The sequence below is a fragment of the Ambystoma mexicanum genome, chromosome 5p, assembly GCF_040938575.1.
Source record: "Ambystoma mexicanum isolate Mex_15411 chromosome 5p, UKY_AmexF1_1, whole genome shotgun sequence".
NCBI lineage: Eukaryota > Metazoa > Chordata > Amphibia > Caudata > Ambystomatidae > Ambystoma > Ambystoma mexicanum.
In genome coordinates, this window is record NC_090930.1 from 68,419,631 (window position 1) to 68,440,651 (window position 21,021).

Sequence of the window (21,021 nt, forward strand, 5' to 3'; positions counted from 1 at the left end):
GGAAGGGTTTGAGGTCGTAAGAGGTCAGAACAGGCTGAGTGACATCCCCGTGGATACCAGGTGAGCGTTACAGAACACAAAGCCTCACATCAAAATCTATCTGGGCGTCATGGAAACGTCAGAAACCGACCCGTTAGCCCACATGTTGGGGCAGCTACATTCCGAAGTACATGCAGCCAGGCAGGAGACCAACACCCTGAGGAGAGAGCTGATAGTAGCCAAAGAACGCACTGATGATTTTAAGCCGGCAACTTCCAGTCACAAGCAGGGCATGCACCATTGCCGGGAAGCGTGCCCTCGATGCCAGCACCATCAGCCAATCCCATTCAGATAACCCTTCCTGGGGCAGTTCCCTTGGCCCCGCCCGAACGATTTACAGGGGATCCCAAGAGGTTTGCAACGTTCATGAACCAGTGCCACCTGCACTTCCTTTGTAGACTAGGGGCCTTTCCGAATGACCAATCACGGGTCGCTTTTGTGCTATCCTACTTGAGTGGTAGCCTTTGTGGCCCAAGATGATCCTTTGCTGCATGACTTCAGGGGCTTTCAGCAGGAGATGGAAAATCTGTTCGCCCGTCTTACTCATGGGCAGGCATTAGACAACGAACTTCTGTCCCTACGCCAAGGGAATCCAGACCTGTTAACATACATAGTCACGTTCAATAGACTCGTAGTTGAAGCAGAATGGGCAGTGGAGAAGAGAACCACGTTATTTCATCAGGGATTGCGGGGGGAGCTCAAGGATGTTCTCCCACAAGTAGTGATCCCCCCGAAAGACTGCTCAGAATTCATTGACCTTGTTGTTCAACTGGATCATAGGTTGCAGGACCGAAGAGCAGATCGAACCAGACCGGACCCTCGCCCTATGTATGTGCGTTCAAAGGACAATATTGCCCACACAACGGAAGGCTCAGGAGAACCAATGCAAATCGGGGGGGGTCAGATCCCCCTTGACTTAAGCGGAAAGGGATAAAAGGAGACAGCAGCAGCTATATCTGTACTGTGGAAGGTCAGGTCATTTCCTTAAAGAGTGCCCTGTGAAGCCACCGAGGAGGACGGTAGGGGCCACGGACAAGGAAGATACCATCAAGGAATCGGAAAACTCCCCAGCCAGGCAAGTGTAGGGGTCCACTTGTCGAGCGAAGAAAGTGAACTACAGACCTCCCATTTTGCACTATCTGTGGTCTTGATCAATCACCAACAACCATCTCGGATGCACGCAGTAAGAGCTTACATTGACAGTGGAGCCGTTGGGAATTACATCGACCAGGACCGTGCGGCAAAGATGGGGCTTCCGTTACGCCCTAAATCAACCACTGACACTCTTACCACTGTCGACGGCACGGAAATAGCTTCTGGTCCAGTATCCCAATGCACTGCAGCTTTAACCCTTCTGTGCCAGGATGGACACCAAGAATCTATCGTTTTCGACCTCATTAAGGCACCACAGTTCCGATTGATTTTGGGAATGCCATGGTTGGTAGCTCACAATCCTCGAATCGATTGGCGAGCAAAAGAATTGGCCTTTCCCGAGACTTGCGCCCACACATATTATCGCCAAGAGAAACAACCAATAGACACCAGAACCTCCACGCTTGCGACTGTGGCAATTGGCACCCTACCAAGTGAATACCAGGACTTTCAAGATGTCTTTCAGAAAGAACAGGCTAATACCCTGCCACGGCATAGACCATACGATTGCCAAATCAACCTGATACCCGGCGCACAAATCCCTTGTGGGCGAATTTACGCACTCACGGAACCAGAAAACCAGCACCTGAAGGCCTATCTTGACCAATACCTGGCCAACGGGTTCATCCGTCCCTCGAAGTCTCCAGCAGCCAGTCCTCTATTCTTCGTACCGAAAAAGGAGGGGGACTTGAGGACCTGCATCGACTATCGCGCACTGAACCAGATTACCATAAAAAACCGCTACCCCCTGCCACTGATCCCTGAATTGCTTGATCAAGTCAAAGATGACCAAATCTACACAAAACTAGACCTGAGTGGGGCATATCGCCTTGTTCGCGTAAAACAGGGGGACGAATGGAAAACCAATTTTCGCACCAAATGCGGCTTGTACGAATATCAAGTAATGCCCTTTGGCCTTTGCAACGCGCCTGCAGCATTTTAATACTTCATGAACCATGTCCTATGGGAATTGATTGATGTCTGTGCTCTAGTGTACATCAACGATATTCTAGTATATTCCGCATCAAAGCAGGACCACGTTCAACACGTCCGATCCGTATTGGAGAAACTCCATCAACACCAGCTCTACGCCAAGCTCGAAAAGTGCTCATTCCACGACTCCGAGGTGGAATTCCTGGGCTTTATTCTCAGCCCGAATGGAAGCCGAATGGATGTACACAAGGTAGATGCTATCCTGAACTGGCCATCCCCAAATTCATTCAAGGGGGTTCAAAGTATGCTGGGTTTTGCAAACTTCTACCGCTGGTTCATCCTAGGATTTTCGCAAATCGTGCATCCCATCACGTCATTGCTAAGGAAAAGCAACAAAAAGTTCCAGTGGACAACAGAAGCCGAGGAAGCTTTCCAGGAACTCGAAGCAAGATTCACATCTGCCCCAATTTACGCCACACTCACCCTGATCTCCCATACCGGTGGAAACGGACGCCTCAAGCATGGCTATGGGAGCCGTCCTCTCACAAAAGGACCCCAAAACGGTCCAGTTACACCCTGTTGCCTTCTGGTCGCGTAAATTCACACCCCTTGAACTCAATTACGCTGTCACAAAGAACTCCTGGCCATTAATTCAGCCTTTAAGGCATGGTGGCACTACCTCTTGGGCGCCAGACACCCAATCACTGTTATAACTGACCACCGGAACCTCCAGTACCTAAAAACGGCAAAGGCCCAATCGTCACGACAACTACGTTGGGCTCTTTGTTTTGCTGAATATGACTACGTGATTACAATTCGACCAGGGGTGAAAAACGGGAAGGCCGATGCCCTTTCCCCGTATGGGGATGGAAGAGCAAGGGTATCAGACCCCTGACCCAATAGCAATCATCCCGAGTGACAAGCTCTTAGGAATCACAGCAACCATAACTGAGAAAGAATTACATGAAGAAATCCAAAAACTGACGAGTCCGGAGCAATTACAAGCGTGGAGTGCACAAGGAGAACATTACATGATAAAAGATCAGTTGCCCTACTTCAGGAATCATTTATTCTTACCAAACCAAGAACAAGTCATGTCCGGTTATCATGATTCCTTGATCGAGGGCCACCCCGGAATCGTTAAAACCCTAGCCAAGGTAAAACGAAATTATTGGTGGCCCACGTGGCGTAAAGACATTATCCAATTCATCCTATCTTGTGGAGTGTGTGTTCAAAACAAGTCATCCAAGCAGAAACCGGCTGGGCTATTACAACCATTGGAAATCCCACCAGCACCCTGGCACACGTTGTCCCTCCATTTTATTACTGACTTACCACCCAGTCAAGGGTTTAACACTATTCTTGTAGTCGTGGACCTATTTTCAAAAATGGCACATTTCATTCCTCTTCAGGGGCTCCCAAATGCTTCCACTCTGGCAAAGGTATTTCTTGAAGGCATCGTACGGCTCCATGGGTTTCCTTCAGTTTTGGTCTCAGACCGAGGTACTCAATTCGTATCTAACTTCTGGAGAAAATGCTGCTCTATGGCCCAGATCGATATCCGGCTATCCACCAGTCACCATCCCCAAATGGATGGTCAAACTGAGAGGACAAATCAGACGCTCAAGCAGTATCTGCGTTGCATGTTACTCCAAGCTGAAGAAAGCTGGTTTGACCTATTATGGATAGCTGAATATGCTTATAATAATTCCCTACACACCAGCACTGGGCAGACACCCTTTTATACCATGTATGGCAGGCCCCCACGTACTTCTGAGTTGGACGTTCCTACAACCCTGGAAATACCAGCAGTCAAAACCTTGAACACGACCATTTCTCAAACCTTTAAAAGGGCAGCTGAACACCTACTTCAAGCTAAGAATCGCCAAAAGAAGTTTGCTGATCAATAACGAGCAAACGCCCCCAACTACCAAGTGGGAGATAAAGTCTGGCTGGCGTCTAAACACGTGTCCATTAAAGGAACCCAAACTTTCCGTCCAGGATACCTGGGTCCATTCACAGTCGCCTCCAGATAAATCCTGTGGCGGTCGCAGATTCATCCTGTGTTCCACGTGTCTCTCCTTAAACCTGTTCAACCTGGGACCCGGGTAGCAACGCCACCGCAGCCAGTAGTAGTCGCCGGGGAGCCAGAATTCGAAGTCAAGGACATCCTGGATTCAAAGTATGTCAGATCCAAATTATACTACTTAGTAGACTGGAAGGGGTACGGTCCACAAGACAGGACATGGGAGCCTTGTGAGTACATCCATGCACCTCGCTTGCTTAGACGATTTCATCGAAACCATCCAAACAAACCAGGACCAGACAGAAGAGCCACCTTCAGAGGGGCCTTGGGGGAACGGGGGGGAGGGGAGTTCTGTCATGATTCCTGCCCCTCATGTCCCCAGCCCTCCAAGATGTCAGGCTGGAGCCAGGCCATGATCACCTACATGGGCCTCTCCATCCCTCCACTTTGAGTCAGACTTGGCGCTTGTGGCACCAGACTCACTCACTCCCATAGAATAACATTGGGGATTGGACTTGTAGTGCATTGATGGGGACAAGATGGATGCCCCCACATATTTCGGTTCCCAGTACTGCATGTGCAGTCTAGTCTTTTGAGTGTAGTTCAGCCCGGAGACACCTGGGATAGCTAGAGACTATTTAAGCCACGCCCAGACTGAGAAACATGCTTTGTGTTTTCTGCACCTGCAGCGTGACACTCACCGTGTTCGGATCGGACCCCAGTAAGCCTGCCTCTTTCTTCTGCACTCAGCTCCTGCAAGAACAAGAACACTGTTAGGAACAGCCTTACCTTGCGACGCTTCTGCCCATCATTTACCGCTCCTTCTGTTCTGCGGGCATCTTCAGCGGTGTCATTCCCATCCCTGCACGCCGCTTCCTAAGGAAAAGGGAAAAGTACAGAAAAAAGGCATTAGTAAGCATTCAGCAAATCTTCGCTTATTTTTAAAGACTGTACGAGCTTCAAACACTTACCTGAATCCCAGCCGCTCTTGGGGAACTCTGTCGCCGAACTTCTCATCCATCTGCAAGAGGGAAAAGACACTCCAGGTTAGCGTGGAAACATCTAGAGGCGCCGCATACCGCGCTTACTCACCGCATTTCTTCTTCATAACCGGCAACCACGCTGAAAACATAGTGGCACCTAAAAGACACAGAAAAAGAACTCAGTTCAATACAAATATGAAAGGGTCGCATTGCGCATCGCGCTCACTCACCTTCAGTGCTACTCATCTCAGCAGCACGTCGCCATCCCCGGACGTCGGCCATCATCTAAGGAAGGAAAGGAACGAAGTTAGAGAACTATTCAAAAGACTCATTATACTTACCTGTCGGACTCTTGCCAGTGAAGTAACTAGGCAGCAGCAAGCCCGCATCAATCAACGCGCCCCTGTGCTGAAAGCAGGACGGAGGACACACTTTCCAACTAAACAAGGCCCAGTCTCCCGTCGAGTAGACTCCAGGGAAGGGTTCGAGTTCGTAAGAGGTCAGAACAAGCTGAGTGACGTCACCGTGGATACCAGGTGAGAGTTACAAGTTTGGGATAATCACAGTTAAAACTGTTACAGTAGGTTTTCATGCATTGATTTCTAATGCGATGCAAGCTAGAGCATTCAGTCATTACAAGGCATACATTAGTTTTCAAAAATTGATTAGCAGAGTTTGCTAAAAAATGTTTCTTGATTAGCAAACAACCCCATTTGATTAGCAATTTTGTACTAATGTTTTTAATGCCACCAGAAGATACTTGTACCCAAGATATAAAATGAGCACCAATACAGCCGGTTTGTGCTCCTGCTGAAGTAAGACATTAGTGAGATAAGTCAGGCCTTGCAAATTCTTTAAAATTCCACTAGACCTGTAGATTGATTGACTTAGTTTACCCACTCGAATCGAGAGACATGCAATAGACCCATGGCAACGGATGACAACAAATGTAAATTAACTTTCTGTAAAATGGTGCATGTCACCACAAAACCACTTTAGTTTGGCACACTGCTGCCACCCAGAGGCCAGCCACACACAGTTAAACCTTTTTTTGACATTTACTGCAAACAAAGTAAAGTTTATTTGAATGTTTCCAACATCCCCTGCAAATGGTACTGGCCCTTCTTAAAATCTACTCGACTATGCAAGTGGGCAAAAATACTTTGTGAGACCTGGGTGAGTGTCTATAAAAATATTTTGCTACATGAATGGACACAAATAAATATATATCATAAAAGGCTTTGAAAACAGTTTGGCCGGCTCTCTCTACTGCAGGTGCAAATATATAATGCAATCCTAATCCTAGAGCAAAGTGAGCTCTGGAGGCCAACTACAGTGTACAGTTTTGCAGTGGGTCTGTAGATGTACAGACTGGATGAAAATATTGATTGCTACTTTAAGTAAATATCTAGTTAGCTTTGTGCATTCATTACGTAAAAGATTAAGCAGTGTGTATGGCGTAGCAGGCAGAGAACTGGGCAAACTAGGTAGAATATTGTAGTTTGCGGCAATCTCACTTTCAGGGTAGCGGATATAAAGCAGTATGGTAAGGTAAAAGGTTAAGGAGTATGGGATCAGTTCATTGGTTGAGCACCAGTTGCAAGTGGTATGTAACCAGCAGGCCACAGAACTAGGTTTGCCCTCAAAGCATTTGGCTGCGTGGTCATGTACATTTTCAGAAAAGTGTCCACTCGTCATATAATGCATCTTCCCCACCAAAATGAAATCTAGTTGACACTGAGATTAAGATACACTCGACTGTAAAGCATGGAGACGAAGCAGTGTTTTACAGTAGCAATACTGTCATTATGCATTATGTAACCAATTACATTTTTAGAAAAGGAATTGAAAGCCATACTGGTTTTTGGCAGACAGGATATAGTTAGCTTAATAACAGTATTATCCCGATTATTTTTGGTTTGCAATCATTTGAAAAAGAAAATGCTTGTGCCACTCCCACACAGGCCTTTTGGCACATGAGTGAAGGGGATGATTACTGCTGCACTCTCTCTCCGTTAGCCCCTTTGAATTTGCTGTAAACCAAAAATCGAGGGTGGAGAGAGCTCTGAAGGCAAGAGAGCAATGCTGGGTGAGCTGTGCTTTCATTGAACAGGGCGACTTAAATAGCTAGCTTTGATACACAAGTGCCAATTTAATTAGCAAACCTACAGAATTGCATAGCAAATTGCTCTGCGACACTCCTTATTTTATGCCTTGCATTATATGCTCAAGAGATTCACACGTGTTTTCTCCACATAGCCTGCAATTACATCTATTATGAGGCTGGTGGGGAGTGGCACCAAAGCTACTCAACAACTTAAATTTCAGTAATAGATATTCTCTAACCACCCAAGCCTCAGGAAAAGCCAGAATATATTTCGGCAAGCAATTTCTTGCCATAATCTATTCAATAAAGGAACCACTTTGGGAATTTGTGCTAAGGAGGACCGTATTCTTTTCATGGTCATACAATTTGATCCTCTTTTTCAACCAATATCTTATTCGCTTAATGTTATAAGCATTTGCCAAGAGAGCAGATTTTTCTAGAGCGCCGGTAAGAATAAAAGGTATCAGCCTTTTATATCTAAGAATTTGTAACAAATCATGTCCTTGTATGGCAGAATGACCTCCCTTGTCACCAGCATATTTCGCTCGTTGCAGCCAGAATTAAACTCCTCCGTAGCTTGAGGGAACTGTGCCCTTCCACCAAAGCATTGTTACAGACGACATGTTTTAAGATGGCGCGCTGTGGTGCTCGCGCTACTTAATCTATGGAACCAGCTCCCCCTTGAACTCGGGCTTATCTCTGAGTTGCAATGTTCACAAAGGGACTTAAGACATTGCTCTTCTGATGATTCTTTCCAGGGACGTCATTTCACCAAAATGCCAGGGGTAGTGGAAGTGACATCACATGACCCTTGACCCCTGATGACATCACAAGAAGGCATGTCATCTGACCACACCGCGAAGTGATATAACGTGAAGCGGTGGAACGCAATCTTTCACCCGTTGACAAAACAGGAAGTGTCATCACTTAATATTGTACACTATGAAAAATATGGTTACGATATCACTATAATGTGATGTACATTTCATACCAGAATGGATCGCCATATGCATCGTTAAGATCCGTGTGTATAGGCCCATATTACCAAATTACTGTGAATGCAAGCAGACGTCCATGACCAAATGATAATGATGTGTTTTTATATAGCAATTACGCTTAAGCGCTTTATATAGAAAAAATATACACCCAATATCACCCAACCAGTGTTGGTACTCATTTATCGACCTTCGAAGGATGAAAGGCTGAGTTGAGGCGTTTAAGAACAGACTAAATCAGTGACTCACCCCCTGAAGTGTGCCTGAAATAAACCATTAATGAGTCAAGCAATTGGTGTATAGCAAAGAGCCACATGGTGCTGGCCACAGCCCAGGAGCTTGCATTATAAAAAAAAATACAAAAAAACGTTTTTTTTTCCCTTTTTTTTTTTTAGAGGTGGCCAGGGAGACCTCAGAGGCGACCCCTAAATGACGTCCCTCAGTGTTTCCTTTTGCGCTGATCTTTTGCTATGTTTGTGGCCATGCCTGTGGTTACGATCTGATTAAGCTTTTTATGTATTTACTCCTTGATTATCAGCTATTTTGCTTTTTTATTTTATATTAGCGCGTTGGTTACAAATACAATAAATCCTCAGCGCAATTTATCACAAAATGAATAATACATTGTAACATCAAAGGTTAATAATTCGTACAAATCTTTACTTGCTAGGCTTCTAGACAGATAAAACTAATCAAATCCAGGTAAAATCAATTCCAATCGGGTAAAAACCATTCAGATTGGTGCCGCCTCTTTTGAGGGTGTAATAATAATGTAATTATGAAGCATTGTGGGTCCCCCGGTGAGAGTGATCTTGTGGGTACATCTCTTCTCTTACAGCTGCCGCTGCGCGACCTGGTTTCGGACCCCAGCCGCGCCCTGTAAATGGCTGCAGTCAGTGTGGGGGTGGGCTGGATGCTCCGCCCATGGGCGAGGTCCGGCACCACCCGTCCGTGTGCTGCTGCTGTAGTGTCTGCCAAGCCTCGCCATCCCTGGAAAGCCCGGGCGGGCGCCAGCACAGAGGCCGAGCTCCTGGCGCACCGTCACGCGTGTCCTGTGCAGCATCCTGGGTCTGATCGCTTGATGTTTGCTGCGGAACCGGTCCTTCTAGTTTCCTCGTGTTTGTGAGCTCATCGAAGGTTTCCCAGCGCCGAGGAGTGGAGAACCGAAACTCCACATAAGCCTTTCTGTCCATCCCACTGTAAAGCAGAAAGAACCCCGGGCGGGGCCGGGCGCATTCCCATCTGACGTTCCCACAGTCAAAATGTGTAAATTACAACTGCACGTGTCTCATATCGGGTAATTAAACGCACACAAATTACATGATCACATTGTTCCATTAAATCAAATGAGCACAAACTGCCAAGTTGCCCCATGAGCGAGTCCTGGCTTATCATTTTGCACACTGAGATGTGTAGGCTGATGCTTAGAAAGGGAAACACGAAACTTCAAAAACCAGCATGCAATGGTAAAAACCAGGGCTGGCTCAAGGTGTCACGTATGGGATAGTTGCATTTGGTAGCTAGGGGTTAATTGGCTGATCCATTTCAGGCATGCTTCCTGTTTGCATTGTGTGGGGAACTCTTATGAAATATTTAGATGTTTTGTTAATGCCTTTGTTTGCTCTGCCGTTCCTTAAAGAAAAACCATCGAGGACACATCTCCAGATGTGTTCTATGGATTCTAATACAGGACAGCCTCTCTGCATATATACTGCCGGTTACCAAAGGCTGTTCTACTGCAAGTGTTAACAGGGTAACAGTGGAAGTTACTTTGGCCCTCAACCAGGCGCAACCTTCCCATTAAGGCTCTGCATCCTGCACCTTCCAACGTGGTTTTGATTACAACTCCCAGACTCCCTCATTGTTGACTAAGATGGCTAGGCCATGTAGGAGTTGTACAACAAAAATACAAAATAGGAGTTGCCTTCCAAAACATCTGGAGAGCCAAAGGGTGCAGATGTCTGGCCTATACAGATGTGACTCACTTTACAGCTGTTGCAGCATGACTTATGTGAGCGTTTCCTATTGTGAGCATTCGCCCTGAAAAGTGCAAAACACGTGTGTTGTCCCTCCATGTCTCCCAGGTGGAGTAAGCATCTCGGGTGAGAGGTGCTCACAGTGCCAGTTAGCAAGTTACCACTTGCTGTCTTTTACCAGCTCGATCCTCTGTAGATTTCAATGGGGTTGCCTTTTAGTTCCTAGAGGGTAACGTTTGCAAGGGGGATTTTAGAGGTAGCAAGATTTCTGCCACCACCTCCCCAATGATCTGGGGCGCTTTAACTAAACCGTTTCATTCGACAAAAGCAGTGGCTGGATTTGGTTTACAACCTCAGGCTCCTAAACCGAACTCCGCACACTGCAAGAGGCCCAAACGCCTCTGCCAGTGTCTCTGCCAGGCAGATGATCTGGTGAATCGTTCCCTATGTACCATTCTAGTCCCTAATGTGGGTCTGTAAACGTAACCAAGGGCTTTCCGATGCTGCATCCATGCATTCTCAACTTGGTCTGCTCACTGGCAAGCATTTGCAGTCTGCCCTTACATGTGTTTCACGGGGATGTATAGCGGCGCTGGAGCCCCCTCCACATGTCTTGGGGACAGTGAATTAACTATGAAGGACTGATACGTGTCTAGTGCAGGCTGCGTGAGCTGACCCCCGACGACAATATGATGAAAATATGATTTAGTGTCGGCAGTCTGGTCTGGTGCCTCCTCAATTCCAGTGCTTTCCTCTAAGCACACCTGTATTATACAGGGAGCTGTGCTGAGGGAAATGCTACACGGCGGATGTAGGTAACTTAACTGTAAATGGGGCAGGCAGGCAGTTCATAGGAAAACACCCCATTAAGAAAAGGGGCTGGCGTCGAAGTGAAACTTGAGATATTTTTGCTGAAAAGAAAAACCATACAGGGGGGGCACATGTGAACAAACGAGACTTGTGAACTAAGGGTCCCTTTGCGTAATGCAGATGTTTGCCGGACCAGTGGGCATTCTGTTTATAGGCACTCAACCAGCAGCATTTTGTATTCTTCTATGCATGTATTTGAGGTAAGCATGGTACTTGGATCAGAAAGACTGTACCAGGAAATCGCAGGTAGAAGAGAACCCGTTTGCAGGAGATTTACAATAACGGCCTAATAGAATACATTTGAAACCAAAGCTACATTGGTGAAGGGGCAACATTTAAAGGGGCACTAACCATACGATCTTATACAGCTGGAGTGCATTCCAGCTCTGTAGAGCCTGGGGATCGAAGGAGCGGAAGCAGCACAGAGGAGAGGGGGAATCCAGACAACAGAGGTTAAGTAGGGTTTCAGATTGCATGGGTAACAGGGGTATAGCTGGCAATGGTTAGCTAGGTTGGTTAAACCTCCTAGGTTTGTAATCTAGAAGAAGGAATGGGGAACCAGCCCGTGCTCAAGGGAGTTTGCAGAGCTTGTGAATGGCAAAGTTGAGTACTTTGATAAGGGGGTAAAATGTGGGAGTCTAATAATCATTTGTTTTTTTATACTTTGTTTTTTATATGGCGCTTAAATCTAAAGCGCTTTACATAGCACATTTTTACATGCATTACTGTTATTACCTAATAGAAATTGATTCTCATTTATCGACCTCAGAAGGATGAAAGGCTGAGTTAGCCTTGGCGGGATTCGAACCTGCAACCTGCAGGTGAAACGCAGATCTCAGCAACGAGCGTTTAACCAACTGAAGGGTAGAGCAGTCGTGTAGTCTGCTAAGTGTTCAGAGTCGAAGCCAGGATTTTAGGAGCGGTAGGAGTGGGTGTCTAGTGGTTTAGCTGGCCTGTCGTGACCTTCATAAACAATGGAGTTTAAGGTAGTCATGAAAGAGAGCCGCCAGGTTGTGAGCAATGGGGGAGGGTTTGTTGCAGTGAAGTGGAAATGAAATGGTGATGAGAAGACGTGGGATGTTGGGAGCTCTGCGGAAGGAAGGCCGTTGCAGTTGAGTATCAGCCAGAAAATCACCATCCAGTGACTGATGGCAGAGACACTTGGAGATGCAAATGAAAAGCGCAAGGGGAAGAAGAGGATTTGGGGGACATCTCTAAAGAGATGTTCAAGCCCTCAATGGAGAAGATAACTTTGCCAAGTGAAGAAGGGTTGCCCGGAGGGTCACCTGAAAGGCATATGCCACTATTCCAAGGATAGAGAAGTAGTTGACTGATTTGATTTAATGACTATGCCCTGGAATCCAAGAATCGAGTGTTCAATGAGAAAAAGTGTACTGGCTATGTCGATGACAGTAGATCGATGGAGGGCGAAGAGGGGAGGCGTGGTTAAGTGGTCATGAGGAAGTTGGATACGTGCACAAATACACCATCAGTGGAGAGATTACGCCTAAATATAGATTAGTGGGGGCTCAGAAGTTGTTCATCCAGATCACAATCTACCTGGATGTTAAAAAAAATGTCCCACACACAAACTTTGGAGTAGTTGGGCTACTAGTTGGCTAGGCCCTTAAGGAGGCAATGGTTTTTTCTTCCTGTTATTCAGCTATAAGCAGGCTGGGATGGTCCATTCAAAGGTGGAAGGACAGGAGGCCAGGCAATGTGAGTCGGAGCCATCATCCTCTGTCATACAAATGGGTTAAGGATAAGTACAGGATCATTTGGCTGCCTGGAGCAGGGGTGCCAGTTCCGTTGGATTGGTTGGAGGAAATGAGCATAGAGGTGAGATTACATGGTATGATGGTGTGTGTTGGAGTGGCCCACGGCGGGATAGGAAAGTTATGATGATGTCACTACTTCTCTTCTGACATTACAAGGAATCCGAGGGCAAAGTCGTCTTTAGAGATAAAAGAAGAAATGGAGCTGCCAAAAGGGTGTTGGGCAACATGGCCTGGCACGTGGGGGCGGAGAGATGAGATGAGGGTGATGTAGTAGGTAGATTTAGCGGAGACAGAGCAGTGAGGATTGCACGGAGAGCTTCTTTATTGGTAACGAGAAGGGGACAGCAGGACTTCTGCCAGCGAGAGAGCTTGATGCACAGGACTGTCTTCAGTGGCCAGGCCAGGGTTTGGGCTGAGATAGAGAGAGAGAGAGAGAGAGAGAGAGAGAGAGAGAGCGAGCTGGACAGTAGTGTTTAAAAGGAGACCCAGGTTATGGCCATCTTACTGGGGCAAGAGCGGAGAGAAGAGCTGAATTAAGCAGGAAATGGAGCACGCACGTCTGGTTTGATGATGGGGATAGAGAAGAAGGGGAGACCAGGAGGATGGAGGATGGAGGATGGAGGATGTGGTTCGATGGAGTGGACATTGAAGCTGGTGGAGGAAGATGAAGACTTAAGCCTAAAGAGTTGCTGTGGTCGTGCGAAAGACGAATCATCAGACGGGGTACAGCCAAGTGGATGTTGTGACCACGTGCAGTGGAAGTCACACAAATGAACCCAATCTGTATCTTTGGGAATAGTCCGTCCAGTAAGTGCTCGATATCAGACAAGGAGGTGAGTTTGCCAGAAGGGGAATGAATGAGAACAGCAAGACGGCAAAGTGCGAGGAGTTGAATGGCATTACATTAAAAGCAAGCAAGGGCATCGAAGGATGCATATTCCAGAGTGCTATGCAGATGAGTTACTCGGTCTCCTGAACCATTCCATGGTAAACTTTAAAATGCATACTTAAGAAGCAGCATGTGCAGCCCTTCACGTTTGTAATCGCCATAGCTAAATGAAACTGGTTAAGACTACTTAAAAGAGGAAGATCACTTGATCTGATGCAGCCTGAACTGGATTGTGGAGCGGGCGCATGAGGCAGAGAACGCAGTCCGATACATGGAAGAAAGGTTGCACAAGATCGTGCAAATTGCAATCCCTGAAAAAAACCTCAAATGTTGTGTTGATGAGCGTCAGGATTATGAGGCATTTGCAAGGAGGAATAAAGCTCGAATCATGGGTGTTCTGAATGCCAGAAGCATGAGTCACGTGAAAAACATAAAAAAAAATCAAGAAGACACTCCTAGAGGTTCAGTTATACAAGGCATTTAAAATAAAAGGAGGCCCCCGGGCACGGGGCCCTACACCTTCGCTGTTATGGACATCCAGGCAGTTCACGGAAAAGGTATTAACTTAGGGTAAGGGTGTGTAACCTTTGGATCACCCGATGTGTTGGACTCCAACTTTAATCAGCATTAGCCAGCATAGCCAATGGTAAGGGATCCTAGGAGTCGTAGACCTAAACATCTGGAGAGCCGAAAGTTGCAGGCCCCCTGACTTAGGGTATGGGATGCTGTCCTGAGGGTAGCGAGAGAAAGGGGAAACATGTCTTTTGATGATAAATTAATCCCCTTCTATCCTGACTTTACAACGGGTGATGCAGTTTTCCAGAGGAGTTTGGAACTGTGAAGGCGGTGCTTTGTACCTGCAAAATACTATATGTAATACTGCACCTTGCAAAGGAGGAGTGTAAAGGATCTGGGCCAAGGGAGCCAATTGGCTGGCCTTGCTTTTGGGGAAACCAACCCGGTCACCTGGTTTAGCCTTACCGTTAGTGGGTGAAGGTTGTCCCTTTTGGTGGATGTGAACAGCTGCAGTGGTGGCCGGACCATGCAAGGTAGTCCAAGTTTCAGTGGCAGCCTTCATAGATAAAAGTGGAAGGAGTGGGGTTGTGGTCAGTGCTGGGGAGGGGGCCCCCTGCAGCTAGAAAGCATGGACAAGTGACCAGAGCGGCAAGGGGGATAGAGGGGCAGAGCATATGCTGCCAACAGCAGCACATAACACATGCATGCCAAAAACACGGGTTTCTTTCCATCCCGACACTTATTGTTGGCATTTTAGGTGGTCGCAAGGAAGGTGGGTTTTCCCACACCAGGGTACCAAGGCACTAACAAGTGCAGCGCACCGCAGGCACAGGGGAAACGGGAAAAAGACACATGACCAATGGAATGGCACAACAAGGTGATATTGGCCGTCGGCGCCAGCCGGCTGGGGTCACAATAAAGCCCCCACAACACATGCGTAGCCCAGGGCGAAACTAGGGGAATATAAAGAGCCGCTCAGTAGAGAGAAAATCAGTTATCTGGTACTCCGAAAGGAGCACCATAAGGATTCTGCGCACGCAGAAACTTTCCTTTTCCCAAAACCCACCCACCCAAGAAAAGAAGGGAGGAGAAAAGAAATACAGGGCCGTTTGTTGTCATGGGAACAGGAAGGTGGCACAGGCCGGGGGCACAATTCTGGACCGCTTGCCCAAAAGTGTACATTATGTATTACATGTAATTATGTTGTTTACAATTACGTGATGTGCAATATAAACCACAGCCTTTTATTGCCAAACACTTAAACAATGTTTCATTCATCATTGGATAAGCGTAACATGGGGAACAGCTATTCCCTCTTGGCTCCACTGGTTATGGGAATTGTGAGAAACCGGAAGGTGTCTCGCCTGCTAGTCCCCGAGGATCTGTCATCCAGGTGGCCAAGACACAGCCATGGTTATTGGATCCAGTTCCTGGGGGTGGACCAATGCGCGAGTATGATCTGGATGAGGGGTTTTCAGGGAGTTGAAGTGGGACACCGAAGGGTGAGACGCGGTACCCCCTTCCCTATAACACCTTTCCCCATCCTACCAAGTAGGATATTTAGGAACTCAACCCCCCCCTCGTCCCCCAACTCGCTGTGAGCGGCAACAGGACTACCTCCTGTATCTCAACAATATTTTTCTGGATTTTCCTATCCTAAACTTACTACTGAAAACTACAGTCCCCATAATTCCTCTCCTCTGTTCTTTTCTAAAGTCACTGAGACGCGGAGGAGAGAGCTTGGGAGGATGAAGATTACCAACAGGGAGCCACAGACACAGAAAACACTCTCCCCTTTCTACAGCAGACTGTACCATTAATGAGGCCAGGCTAAGTCAGGCCTCCCTCTTTGCTTACTCACAGCTGACTCCACTTGACTCTCCCAGTCAGCATAAAAGGCAGAGCAGGAAAGCACATTTGGAGCAACTTGGGGATGCTGGAAGGTGCTAGAGAGTAGGAGAAAGACCTAATGTGCAGCAGAGACCCTGGGAGACCTGGAAGCGCCCAGACACTGGTCCTGCTATTTGAGAGGAGACTGCAGTGTGGAGGAGGGAGCTGTACTTCCAGAAGGCAAGACCAGGAGCAGCTGGGGTTGCCTGGCGGTAACCACACCAGAACTCCTGCCCTGGGGCAGACGAGCAAACCCAGGTCTATAAGCGGCAGGAGGTAAGACCCTGACCTCATTAAAACATCCCCTTTGGCTCCCACAGCTCCCAAAATCATGGAATGCCCTTTTGATGAGCTGGGAAGGGGAAGTGAAATTATCACAAGTGCATTCTGGGACTGGGAGTCCAAAAACATTTAGGAAAACTGTGATTTGTGAAGACTCTAGCCCGGCGGAGGGAAGTCTTCTTTGTGAACTTTGAAATATTGAGAAGGGTCCGAGCCCGGAAGAAGGAGGGGGGTCCGAGCCTGGCTAGGGGTCGGGAGACCCTTGTGAATTTTGTGAGAGGACCTGTACCCGGTGGAGGGAGACCTGAAAGACTGAACCTTTTGTGATTGAAATTAGTACCAGAAACAAAGTGGTCCATGTGGGTGCTCATTCGAAGGACTGTGGCTGGTACCCTTCTCCTGAACAACGAGAATGTATTGAGCTAAGATTGTGGAAACTACAAGTACCAAGAGACCTTGGGGAGGGGTGGGGGTGGAGGGGGGCGGTGTGAGGTGTCTGGTCATACGCGGATCAAGCCAAACCGCTTGTACAGTTGAAAGTCTTTGACACGTTGTGGAAGCCTGGGGTAGGCTTGACTGGGGGCTTTAGGGAAAGCCTGACTGGGGGCTGAGACCCAGACTTGGGTAAAGGGAAGAACATGGCAATGACCGTTCCTTTTTTTAACTGTGTTAAAATGGCATTTTGATCCCGATGGAGGGATGCCATGAGAAAGCTAAGGGGAGTGAATCCTGCATTTGTAAGAAAACAAAGTAAACTATTATTTTGGCAAATGTGAACCCGGCTGAGGGATGTCTACGAATTAGAGTGAGCAGTAATATACACCTGTGAACATTGTGACGACAAGTGTGAACCCGACTGAGGGATGTCCACAGTGAGTGGTTGGTTTGAGCCCGACTGAGGGATGCTAACATTGAGCGAAGGATCGGAGCCCGGCTGAGGAGGATCCAAGGGTTAGGAGTAATCACCCGATGTGAAGATTAGCAGAAGGAACTTTTTGTTGTTAAAGGCATATCAGGCCCTCTGAAGCAAGAGACTTTGCATGAAAAGACTGGACACAGAAGGTCCTGCTATTGAGACAACGAACTGTACCCTCTAGACGGAGAAGCCCAGGAGTGTGCTGTGCTCAGGAGTCCCGCCTTATCCCTTGCTAAAAACACGTGGAAGGGAGACCCCGTCCATAACACCCTGATGTATCATTTTGTGAACACATCTTTCTTTTCTTGTGAACATTATCCCATACTATTTTGCAGCATAGCAGTAAGGATTAGCAGTAGTTATTTTAGTATAGGCCCTTTTTATTTGACTAGACTCCACTAGAACTGTATTTTTATTATTTGATGGTCGAAGCTTGCTCGCATCTTAGTTTTAAATTAGGCGTTTATCTTACCCATTTTACATTTTAATAAACACCCTTGAACTGTGATCACTTGTCTGTCTTACTTTGATGCCATGCCTTCCTTACAGAATCCTAATGCCTACTAAAGAAAGAGGATCTTTAACAGATTGGCTGGGCATTCCAGAGCCCACTTGTAAGGTCAATTAGAAGGCCAGAGTAAATGAGAAAGGGTAAGGGCAGTCCTGAGTGATCGACGAGGGATGGCAGAGCATTGGAGCAGGTGTGGTTTTGTGACCAGGAAGCGTTTCATGAGAGGTAAAGGGATAGGGTTGGGAAAGAGGGGCATTGGATGGAGGAGACCTGTAGGAACTTAATGTACCCACCAGGTGAAGAGTACCTAGGGATGACAGGAAGAGTACCTGGGGATGACGGGAAGAGTACCTAGGGATGCCAGGAGTAGAATGGGGGAGTACATTGTATGGACATGTGGGTTTGCTCTGTAAGCTCAATTCAGTTAGTCAGGTACCCAAATATGAATTAGCGCACCATTAGTGACCAAAGATGAAATGAAACGGCCATTAGCGACAATCAACCAAGTGGACAGGACAGGAGGAACCAACAACCAAACTCTAGCAAGGCTGATAGTGTTCACTTTAGTGGATGCTAAGTATTGCAGTAGAATTAGCGGTTCCATGTTTTAAAATCACGGCATAAATGGCCGTGGACACACAAGATCGAGGCAAAAAGGCTGTGGTTTTGCCGTGGCAATCCATGTAATGGATGCGGGGGACACTCGCGCAACGGCCGCTCCCCTTAAATGGTATAATGGAGTACTACTTTACTGGTTCAAACCACAGCATTTTTGCTGCGATTTTCTTGTACAGGCAACGTTTTGCTGCGATTTTATCACTGCATACCGAATTAGATGCAGTATGGAGGATAAATAAACATGGAGGAAGGGGTGACCAGCCGTCTTTTTGGAGGGTGAAATACGCAAATACTCCGTACAGTTGAGACTCTCTTCCTAACCACCTTTTGTCTGGCCATCCTAGTAGAGAAGTAGGCGAGGGAATTGAACGCTGTTTGCATGTCCAGTAGGCCGAATCGCAATTGGTGTTGGTGATTATCTTCTGTGTCCGCTGATGCAGATTGAGAGCGAGCCGATGGATAACCTTGATGATGGTGAGAGGAGGATGCCACTAAGAGTCTCTCAGTCCTTTACCAATCAAGGACTAAACTCTAGTCTCAACTCTGTATTAACCGTGTCGCCATTATTACCCACCTATGGTGCATAACTTATCGAACTCTGGAGAATTAAAGGGTGAGCCAGCATGACCAGGGTATCAATCTCATATGAAACAACATTGTCCTGTTGTGCTCGAGCTACCTGCCTTGGGCTATCCTTTTCTGTTGATAGTAGTTTCAAGGACCAACAGATTTAATGGTTTGTGATGGCTGGACTGTCGAAAACTAGGCAAGCTAATTAGCCAGCAATCTTGGTCCATTGTCCTCACCATTTTAGCTTGGTTCATTGTCCCCACCATTGTACCTTGGTTCATTATCGCCACCATTGTAGCGGAGTTATTGTTAGCATTTTATCAGACAAGGTGGCTTTAAATGTAGACATCTACTGCGCAGGCATCCAATAAGGAACTGTTGATATACAATGTTGTAGCCAATGAGTGCTGATGGGCACATCCTCTCTCTCTGTGTGTTTCGTTGCTTGCTATAACACTGTATTGTCTTAGTCTCCATCTCTGTATTTCTTTTTCTACTAGGCTGCATGTGTCTTGGGGGTATTTAATTACTGCTGCTGGTAAACCCTGACCACATAATCCAGTTTAATCTTCTCATACAGGGTTATTCCTCTTCTATAACCTTTCCCCCCTTTCTGCTGCCAGGTGATTCCAGACTCTGACGCCCACAGGGCCGGCTTGCAAGAGGGGGATCAGGTGCTGTCTGTGAATGATGTGGATTTCCAGGACATCGAACACACAAAGGTTGGTGCTTAATGCATATCTTTTAATGCAGTGTATCAGTGCAGCTTATGCCACAGACACAGCCAGGAAGGCCCATGCTGCCCTGCCCTGGCAGTTCTTGGAGGCCCATGTGTCCCTGCCCTTTGTGCCCTTATGTTGCGTAAGATTTTCATAATTATGATAAATCTTCCTGACCTGTGTCTATCCCAGAATTTTTGCTTGGACTTGGTAACTTTTACCTTGTCCCTAGGTACACTTTTTATGGGTGACCTTTTTATGTCTCTCCATAGTGTATGGTTGAAGTTATAGTTTCCTACAACTTTGGGCTTAGGTTAGGTTGCCCCTTTGGGCTCCCCGATACCTAGGTGAACTACTGTTCCCAAGTAGTAAAGAGGGATTTTCATCCCCTTTACATTTTGTATAAGTGAGCCAGCATACCCCACCTTATGTGGCGTCCTGGGGGGATACAATGTATGCCCTTTCTTACTTACCTGGTAACATTTTGTTACAAATGCAAGTTTACTCGAATGGATGGTGGCAGTGGTTTTAGGTTAGTGACTTTTTATTACTCGCAGGCTGTTAAATCAGCCTCGGTAATGCACAGACGGGCCACCGTTTCACAAAAATGGCCGGCTCCTTCTTTTTGTGCCATTTCTTGTGTGCTTGCTGTTTCTGAGGTCTTCCCCTGCCATTTTAGGTGGGACGACCTTAGTGGAAGTTGTGTCTTCGGTGGGAATCCTTTGGATTCCCTGCCCAGGCTCCAGAGTTTCTGAGGAGGCAGGAAGCGAGGGAGCAGTCCAAAAACACTGCAGCCCGTTGTCATCTACCTTGCATGAAAGGAACCAACTCCCAGTGGGGGAATGGGGAGGTCCTGATTGTACAGCCAGACCGCCCCTTTCTGTAAAATCCTGGGGGAGATAGCAGACTTTGTGTTGCAGTGTCTGTTAAATACTCCGAACCTGGAAGCTGCTGACAGATCGACCACTGGGGCTGAAACCGAAGAGGAAGATGAAGAAAAGACGACTCTAGCGATTTCCATTGACCGGAGAGCCTGCTTTGTAACTAGAGCCTGCTGTAACCCATCTTTCCAATCAACCTGGCAGTCCCAAATGTGATGACACCTACCCAGAGGCTAGTGAGATCCACTAGTCTCAAGAAGACCCGCATTATGAGCCATCCCACGGCAAGCTGCAACCTTGCTGGGATGAAATACCCCAATACCACGTGACCTCAAGCCATTGTGCGGTGCATGGTCTTCCGAATTCCGAA

The 21,021-nt window shown here is 47.1% G+C and overlaps 1 protein-coding gene across 4 annotated transcripts in view; it reads left to right on the forward strand.

The window, feature by feature from the left end:
* PDZD11 (PDZ domain containing 11) overlaps positions 1–21,021 on the forward strand; it is a 175,416-nt gene that overhangs the window by 78,600 nt on the left and 75,795 nt on the right. For all 4 annotated transcript variants that reach the window (XM_069612454.1, XM_069612456.1, XM_069612455.1 and 1 more), the window contains one exon: positions 19,675–19,773. In XM_069612454.1, coding sequence (XP_069468555.1) covers positions 19,675–19,773 — 99 coding nt within the window. The remainder of the gene's footprint in view (positions 1–19,674; positions 19,774–21,021) is intronic.